The following is a 9,893-nucleotide window of genomic DNA, read 5'->3' as shown; positions in this document are numbered from 1 at the left end:
TTGCCTCCGTTCGTTGACAGTTTAACAGCATCCCTCCACCACCCCATCACTAACCCCATGTAAGTGTGAACTCGTGATTTTTTTTTATTCGTGATACTAATGCTTCATTCCTCATTACACTGCAGTCTGGAGAATAAAGCTCTCAGAGAGAAAGAGCTCCATCCTCCTAGAAGTGCTGAAACTCCAAACAGAGAAGAAACCAGTAAAGCTGATAGACTGGACAGATGAAGAGAGTGAAGTGAGGGGATTCCTCCAGTGTCTGCCCTACATCTCACAGCTCAGGTGAGAGTCTCTGTGTTTGTGTTTACTGTTTCACTGTGGCCATTGTTTGTCCTGAAGACAGTGTGATTGTGTTCATCGGTTTCCAGCTCACACTGATGTGACGTAACACACAGGACACAACAGCACTTGACTTAAATTGATATGTAGATTCTCCTGATAGTCAACACACAAACACAGTGTAGAAACAGACAGTTTTACTTTAAAATGATCTAAGTTGTTGATTCAGAAGATATTAAAGTAGTGTCATAAAAAAAATCAACCCATCAAATTATTTAATATTTTTTAATTTTAATTAAAAGTCAGATTTAAAAATTTTAGAAACCAAATATATAAGAAACATCTGAAATACTTATTTGTCTTATGGTTTTATTTACAAGAAAAACTGATAAACATAGTTCATTCTGTCCTAGCAAACAGTAGTTGGGAAAAACTCTGCTCATTTGTATTATGGGTCACATACATTATTTAATATTTTCCAGCTCCAGACATTAACATGATCATTTTGTCTGTCTCCACAGAATTCATGAATTTGCTTTGGATTTTAAGAAAAAATCTGCTGCTCAGTTTCTGCTGAATCTGACTGTTGCAGCTTCAAAGTGTGTTACAACTACAGGAGAGAATTTCATTGAGCATTTAACATCTGTGTGCAGCTACAGATCATTTCTCTGTTATGACAATGATTGGCTTTATTATAAGTGTCAGATTGAACACTGTGATTTCCTGCTGGATCTGTGTTCACATGTGAAGGACTATGAGACTCAAACAGGCAGGAGTGTCCTTCCAGCATTACAGCCAGTTTATCAGTCAGCTCCTGCAGTCTGGAGAATAAAGCTCTCAGAGAGAAAGAGCTCCATCCTCCTAGAAGTGCTGAAACTCCAAACAGAGAAGAAACCAGTAGAGCTGATAGACTGGACAGATGAAGAGAGTGAAGTGAGGGGATTCCTCCAGTGTCTGCCCTACATCTCACAGCTCAGGTGAGAGTCTCATAGGGAACAGACCAACCATATTTGTTTATTGTATTCAGTGCTCACAAAACAATTTATGTAATGCATTTTTTCCCCTCGCTTTTTGATTTTCTCCACATAAACAGAATACATCATACAATTACAGATACCATTGAATAATATCACTTATAATCTGAAATATGTACTTATAATCCTTAATATGTATATGAATTCCATCTCTCATGTTAATAAAATGGACCATGCAGCAAATAGAGACAGAACAAGGTTAATTCTAAGTAAAGAAATAATAAAAAGGAGATGTACAATAATGGATCTGTCATATGATGCAAATTACATTCAAACAGCGTTCCGCATTAATTTGTAACGCTTAACTCCAAGGAAGACGACGATGATGATATACCAACATAGGATTTATTACAAAATCAGAATATCAAGCCAACATTCAAGTCAGCGTGTAAACACGTGCAATACCGGATGTAGCTTGGAACAGGCTGTTCCATAAAGTGGGACCACCCAAAAAAATAACCTCTGTTTTATGTGCATTAAAAAAAAAAAAGTTTTTAGAAAGCCAAAATTTAACCTCATCCAAACAGGCAACTAGGGAATTTAAAGCAGTTTGATTGTTCCGAGCCATTGGGAGGTAAATTTGCGTATGACCAGCGTAGCAATGAAAAGAAACCCAGCGTTTCCTAAAGATAGAACCCAGGGGAAGCATATATGGTCAAAAAGAGCTGGTGATAAAGACAGAACCCTGTGGCACTCCACAAGCCAGATTTTCTATAGAAGAAGTGACGTTTCCTATTTCAATTGAGAATTTTCTGTTAGTTAAAAAAGACAAACCATTTTAATACTGTTCCACCCAAGCTCACACAAGATATTAATCTAGAGATAAGAATCTTGTGATCAATTGTATCAAAGGCAGAGGACAGGTCTAACATAATAAAACAACTGTTATCGGAATCTGTAGTAATTAAAATATCATTAAGAACTCTTAAAAGGGCAGTTTCAGTACTACGTCGTGACTTAAACCCAGATTAAAATTCTTCAAAAATCTGATTATCATTTAGAAAAGATTGAAGTTGTATGAGCACTATCTTTTCCAAGACCTCCATCCATCCATCCATCTTCTACCGCTTATCCGGGGCCGGGTCGCGGGGGCAGCAGTCTAAGCAGGGATGCCCAGACTTCCCTCTCCCTAGACACTTCCTCCAGCTCTTCCGGGGGGACACCGAGGCGTTCCCAGGCCAGCCGGGAGACATAGTCTCTCCAGCGTGTCCTAGGTCTTCCCCGGGGTCTCCTCCCGGTGGGACATGCCCGGAACACCTTCCCGGGAAGGCGTCCAGGAGGCATCCGGAAAAGATGCCCGAGCCACCTCAACTGACCCCTCTCGATGTGGAGGAGCAGCGGCTCTAATCTGAGCTCCTCCCGAGTGACCGAGCTTCTCACCCTATCTCTAAGGGATCGCCCAGCCACCCTGCGGAGAAAGCTCATTTCGGCCGCTTGTATCCGGGATCTTGTCCTTTCGGTCATGACCCACAGCTCATGACCATAGGTGAGAGTAGGAACGTAGATTGACTGGTAAATCGAGAGCTTCGCCTTGCGGCTCAGCTCCTTCTTTACCACGACAGACCGGTACAGGGACCGCATTACTGCAGAAGCTGCACCGATCCGCCTGTCAATCTCCCGTTCCATCCTTCCCTCACTCGTGAACAAGACCCCAAGATACTTGAACTCCTCCACATGAGGCAGGAGCTCTCCACCAACCTGAAGCGAGCAAGCCACCCTTTTCCGACTGAGAACCATGGCCTCGGACTTGGAGGTGCTGATTTTCATCCCAGCCGCTTCACACTCGGCTGCAAACCGTCCCAGTGCATGCTGGAGGTCCTGGTCTGATGAGGCCAACACGACAACATCATCCGCAAAGAGCAGAGATGAAATCGTGTGGTCCCCAAACCCGACCCCCTCCGGCCCCTGGCTGCGCCTAGAAATTCTGTCCATAAAAATTATGAACAGAACCGGCGACAAAGGGCAGCCCTGCCGGAGTCCAACACGCACCGGGAACAAGTCTGACTTACTGCTGGCAATACGAACCAAGCTCCTGCTCCGGTCGTACAGGGACCGGATAGCCCTTAGCAAAGGGCCCCGGACCCCATACTCCCGGAGCACCCTCCACAGGCCGCCGCGAGGGACACAGTCGAATGCCTTCTCCAAATCCACAAAGCACATGTAGATTGGTTGGGCAAACTCCCATGAGCCCTCCAGCACCCTGTAGAGGGTATAGAGCTGGTCCAGTGTTCCACGACCGGGACGAAAACCACACTGTTCCTCCTGAATCCGAGGTTCTACTATCGGCCGGATTCTCCTCTCCAGTACCCTGGCATAGACTTTCCCAGGGAGGCTGAGAAGTGTGATCCCCCTATAGTTTGAGCACACCCTCCGATCCCCCTTCTTGAAAAGAGGGACCACCACCCCGGTCTGCCAGTCCAAAGGTACTGTCCCCAACCGCCACGCGATGGTGCCACCTTACCGTGGTGGAGGGGTTTGAGTACCCGAATGAACCTAGGAGCTATGTTGTCTGGGGCTATATGCCCCTGGTAGGGTCTCCCAAGGCAAACAGGTCCTAGGCGACGGGTCAGACTAAGAGCGGTTCAAAACCCCCTATGATGCCCAAAAAAAGGAGGACCGTGACGTCGCCCGGTATGGCGCAGCCGGGGCCCCACCCTGGAGCCAGGCCCGGGGTTGGGGCTCGTATGCGAGCGCCTGGTGGTCGGGCCTCCCCCCATGGGGTCCGGCCGGGCTCAGCCCGAAGGAGTGACGTGGGGCCACCCTCCCGTGGACCCACCACCTGCAGGAGGGACCGTAAGGGGCCGGTGCTAAGTGGATCGGGCGGCAGTCGAAGGCGGGAGCCTAGACAACCCGATCCCTGGACGTGGAATCTAGCTCTAGGGACATGGAATGTCACCTCTCTGGCGGGGAAGGAGCCTGAGCTTGTGCGTGAGGTTCAGAGATTCCGACTAGAGATAGTTGGGATCACCTCCACGCACGGCTTGGGCTCTGGAACCACACTCCTCGAGAGAGGATGGACTCTTCACCACTCTGGAGTTGCCCATGGTGAGAGGCGGCGGGCTGGTGTGGGTTTGCTTATAGCTCCCCAGCTCAGCCGCCATGTGTTGGAGTTCACCCCGGTGAACGAGAGGGTCGCTTCCCTACGCCTTCGGGTCGGGGATAGGTCTCTCACTGTCGTTTGTGCTTACGGGCCGAACGGCAGTGCAGAGTACCCGGCCTTCTTGGAGTCTCTGGGAGGGGTGCTGGAAAGTGCTCCGACTGGGGACTCCATCGTTTTACTGGGGGACTTCAACGCCCACGTGGGCAGCGACAGTGACACCTGGAGGGGCGTGATTGGGAGGAACGGCCCCCCTGATCTGAACCCGAGTGGTGTTCTGTTATTGGACTTCTGTGCTAGTTACAGCTTGTCCATAACGAACACCATGTTCAAGCATAAGGGTGTCCATCAGTGCACATGGCACCAGGACACCCTAGGCCGGAGGTCGATGATCGACTTTGTGGTCGTTTCATCCGACCTCCGGCCGTATGTCTTGGACACTCGGGCGAAGAGAGGGGCGGAGCTGTCAACTGATCACCACCTGGTGGTGAGTTGGATCCGATGGCGGGGGAGGAAGCTGGACAGACTCGGCAGACCCAAACGTACTGTGAGGGTCTGTTGGGAACGTTTGGCCGAATCTCCTGTCAGAGAGATCTTCAACTCCCACCTCCGGCAGAGCTTCGACCAGATCCCGAGGGAGTCTGGAGATATTGAGTCCGAGTGGACCATGTTCTCCACCTCCATTGTCAACGCGGCCACTCGGAGCTGTGGCCGTAAGGTCTCCGGTGCCTGTCGAGGCGGCAATCCCCGAACCCGGTGGTGGACACCGGAAGTAAGGGATGCCGTCAAGCTGAAGAAGGAGTCCTATCGGGCCTGGCTGGCTTGTGGGACTCCTGAGGCAGCTGATGGGTACCGACGGGCCAAGCGGACTGCAGCCCGGGTGGTTGTGGAGGCAAAAACTCGGGCCTGGGAGGAGTTCGGTGAGGCCATGGAGAAGGACTATCGGTCGGCCTCGAAGAGATTCTGGCAAACCGTCCGGCGCCTCAGGAGGGGGAAGCAGTGCCCTACCAACGCTGTTTACAGTGGAGGTGGGCAGCTGTTGACCTCGACTGGGGATATCACCGGACGGTGGAAGGAATACTTCGAGGATCTCCTCAATCCCGCCGTCACGTCTTCCATTGAGGAAGCAGAGGCTGAGGGCTCGGAGGCGGACTCATCCATCACCCAAGCTGAAGTCACCGAGGTAGTCAAGAAACTCCTCGGTGGCAAGGCACCGGGGGTGGATGAGATCCGCCCTGAGTACCTCAAGTCTCTGGATGTTGTGGGGCTGTCTTGGCTGACACGCCTCTGCAACATCGCGTGGCGGTTTCCAAGACCTAAGAAATAAATAAATTAAATAAATGAGACCACAAAAATCTTGGTCATCCAAAACATACAGATTAATATCACAGGTGCAAGAAGATTATTTACTGCCAAAGGAGATAGATAGACTGGTATATAAGAACATTTCACTTTCCTACACAATCTAGGAAAGCCAAGACAGAGCCAACATGACAACCCGGAAAGTCTCTAGAAGGGATCAGGGAGGGACGGGAGGGACGGGAGGGACGGGAGGGACGGGAGGGTTGAGCCAGGGAGGCTCAGGTGGGTCTGGAGTCCTGGCAGAAGACCAGGGTGGAACCGGAGGGACAGACCAGGGTGGCTCCAGCAGATCAGGAGTCCCAGCAGAGGGCCAGGGCGGTGCTGGGGGAACAGACCAGGCAGGCTCCAGCAGATCAGGAGTCCCAGCAGAAGGCCAGGGCGCAGCCGGAGGGACAGACCAGGCGGGCTCCAGTGGTTCAGGATTCCCGGCTGAGGGCCAAGGTGGGTCAGGCGGGTCTGGATGCTTGACTGGGGCCCTCACTGGACTCTGGACAGGAGACGGAGTCATCTCCTGACGCTTGTCATACTTGGACAAGACAGGGACTAGAGTGAGGAAGGGAAACCCCACAATGATTACTGCTCCAAGGGAAGCATGGCCAATGCGGTGGGCACAGGGCAGACAGTTCTCTGGGACAGCAGACTCTGAGAACGGGCTGCTTGGCGATAGCCTCCGGGCTGGCAACGGGCTCTGGTAGGCCGACTGGCCCCGGGTCAAAAGAATTCCTGTGCATATTCCAGGTACGCAGGACAGCCAAAACATAAAACTGAAGCCCTCTTGGCCATGGCAGGACTGATGGTGGAAACGGGTGGCTCAGGAGAGGATGGAGCTGAGGTAGCCGACAGGGAGGCATGTGCAGCCCAGACACACAACAACAGCGGCAACGTACAGGGAGAGGGCTGCCTCTTCGACTGTGACAGGACAGACAGGAAGAGCGGGCTGCTCAGGGACGGCCTTCATGGCCATAACAGAGAGCTCTGGGAGCACTGCACTTGGGAGCTCTGGGACCATCGGACCAGGTGAAACAGAGGAAGCCTTATTCCTCTTCCTCCGCTTGCGAGGGCGAGGCTGTGGGAAGGAGCTTACCACCTCTGGGAGTGCCGCAGCTTCTTCGGTCACCTCTGGTGGCGCTGCAGCCTCTTCAGACGCCACTGGGGGCACTGCGGCCTCTTCAGACGCCACTGAGGGCACTGTAGCCTGTTCGGCCGCCACTGAATAGGAGGCAGATGAGGCAGACCTGTTCTTCCTCCTTCCTCTCCCTGAAGGGGTCATCGGAGGACTGGGAACTTGGCAGTTTCTGAGGTGAAAGGGAGGTGGGCCAAGAGGTGGTCCCATGGACCCTCCTCTCCATGGTTGTACACATACCCCACAAACTTCCAGATTGACAGTATTCCCAGCATTCCCATCTCCCAGGCACGGACGGGCTCATTAAGGCTGTTGTTGAAAATGTCCTTGAGCACTGCATCGCTGATGTGGAGCCCCTCCGCTACAAACACAAACTGGTGAGCAAAATCCTTCACACTGGCTCCCCCTTGTTAAAGAGAAAGGAGTTTGCTGTGTTGATCCATCTGCTGAGCAGAGGGGCAGGGAGATGGGAAAAGAAAGATGCCCATTTTTATGCTGAGTCCTCTTTTGGCTGGATCGTTCTGTCAGGGTTTGGGGTAAGGAGCAAGGACTCAATTGCAGGAAAATGGGTTTTTATTAAGTACAAAAAATAAAACAAATACAAACAAAAACTACCCCAAGGGGAAAACAAGCGGCTCGGCTCATAAGGTACATTCAACATCAATCCAGCACAGGACTGCAAAGTATGGAAGTAAAATAATGTCAAATGTTTTTGAAACAAAAAGCCTGTTGAATTGCACTACTTGAAAAAAAAATAGGCATTGCATTAACCATGCTTGCATTTTAATGCATTGTATTTTTAGGGCTTGCATTTTTATGGGCTGAAATTCAACATGGTTGAATATTTAAGCTGTGAATATTTCAATTAAAAACATTTCAAACACATTTTCATTATTAAAAATTCAATAATCCATATTCACCTTTCATATTTCACTTCCAAAATATTCAAACTGTTTAAAAATACAACCTATAATATTCAACAGGCAATTTTCGGTCCATTTTATTTCGCTTTGCAAATTCGCTTCCACAAATTCGGTGGTTCAAATTCGACAGAAAATATTACGTTGACATCCATGAACTGCAGGAAGAGCAGTAGATTACCGAGCGTACTCTCCATCTGCTGTTAGTCGGCTTCACCAGCAGGTGGTGCAAAAGCTCGTGTTGTTGACGAAGACAGAGCAACAGTTAGAGCAAGCCATTCATTCATAAAACTCATCAATGCAAGTGTATTTGTGATTATTATGACGGCGGTTTTATGTTAAATTCAGTGTCTTCACAGTTACTTTCCCTGTGTAGCCTACAAGCATCTTTCTCTACCGTTAACAAGATTATAATGTTATTCCCCGATGCGGATATACAGATCCAATATTACATTTTTGAGGTTGACATATATTTCTCTTGGTTGTTTAGTTGCCTTAACTTTATATTGTGGCGATGTGCTGCATGCAAGCTATTAGGGTTTCCCTCAATACTTAAGGATTCACCAGCTGGACATATAAATCGCTTAACGTATAGCTTAATGGACTAATTACAGTGATATAAAAGACCAAACTCGTTTAATGCTGAGCGTTTCCCAGTGATAGACTGGCATAAAGTTGGCTTGACAGGACATTCGCACATTTAGGGACCGTCTCTAAAGTGTATACGACTTTGGTATACACGTTTCTAACTTCAATAGCATTTGAATAGAACAACTTACAGTCATAAAACCAACTATAAAGTGTTCATGTAGTGTCAGGCATAATGCGCACCCTTTGGATTTTTTTATATTTATTCAATTAAAGTTTGCTATTGAAGTTAGAAACGTGTATGCTAGTGTTTTATGCAACTTTTGAGACGGTCCCTAAATGTGCGAATGTCCAATGTCAAGCCAATTTTACATTTATTAGGCTACATTTAGTCATTTATTTAGCAGACGCTTTTATCCAAAGCGATTTACAGTTAAACTAACAATAGGAGGACAACAATATGCAAGTGCTATGACTCTTCCCAGTTTAAGCTAATGCAATACACGTAGGCATAGCCTATACTATACTATACTGAGAAGAGAAGAGAAGAGAAGAGAAGAGAAGAGAAGAGAAGAGAAGAGAAGAGAAGAGAAGAGAAGAGAAGAGAAGAGAAGAGAAGAGAGAAAGTGTTAGTATTGATCAAGTGTTGATTTTATGCCAGTATACGCTCTGCATGAAACTTTGCGCGTTACGTTCATATTCTTAGTCCATCGAGCCTATATAGTAGCCTACAGCCTACATCCCCAATAAGATGCTTGTAGGCTACACAGGGAAAGTAACTGTGAAGACACTGAATTTAACATAAAACCGCCGTCATAATAATCACAAATACACTTGCATTGCTGTTAAATGAGTTTTATGAATGAATGGCTTGCTCTAACTGTTGCTCTGTCTTCGTCAACAACACGAGCTTTTGCACCACCTGCTGGTGAAGCCGACTAACAGCAGATGGAGAGTACGCTCGGTAATCTACTGCTCTTCCTGCAGTTCATGGATGTCAACGTAATATTTTCTGTCGAATTTGAACCACCAAATTTGTGGAAGCGAATTTTCAAAGCGAAATAAAATGGACAGAAAATTGCCTGTTGAATATTATAGGTTGTATTTTTAAACAGTTTGAGTATTTTGGAAGTGAAATATGAAAGGTGAATATGGATTATTGAATTTTTAATAATGAAAATGTGTTTGAAATGTTTTTAATTGAAATATTCACAGCTTAAATATTTAACCATGTTGAATTTCAGCCCATAAAAATGCAAGCCCTAAAAATACAATGCATTAAAATGCAAGCATGGTTAATGCAATGCCTATTTTTTTTCAAGTAGTGCAATTCAACAGGCTTTTTATTTCAAAAACATTTGACATTATTTTACTTCCATAGCAAACACAGGAATAAGGAATAAATAGGGAGAGCAAACAAAGCAGGTAACAAGGGAGGACAGATGGGGCAAATTAATCAATAATCAGGTAACAAGGTGGGCGGGGTTAGC

At 47.6% G+C, this 9,893-nt stretch overlaps 1 protein-coding gene across 1 annotated transcript in view; it reads left to right on the top strand.

Annotated features, from left to right (window-relative positions):
- Positions 1-9,893, top strand: part of LOC308693453 (uncharacterized protein) — a 43,853-nt gene that overhangs the window by 1,824 nt on the left and 32,136 nt on the right. Inside the window, exons 2-3 of the mRNA XM_081370351.1 lie at positions 126-282; positions 801-1,256. Coding sequence (XP_081226477.1) covers positions 126-282; positions 801-1,256 — 613 coding nt within the window. The remainder of the gene's footprint in view (positions 1-125; positions 283-800; positions 1,257-9,893) is intronic.

Source organism: Scardinius erythrophthalmus (assembly GCF_964197995.2).
Source record: "Scardinius erythrophthalmus genome assembly, chromosome: 7".
Taxonomy (NCBI): Eukaryota; Metazoa; Chordata; class Actinopteri; order Cypriniformes; family Leuciscidae; genus Scardinius; species Scardinius erythrophthalmus.
Note: the sequence above shows the minus strand (reverse complement) of the source record. Positions and strands in the feature narration are given on the sequence as shown.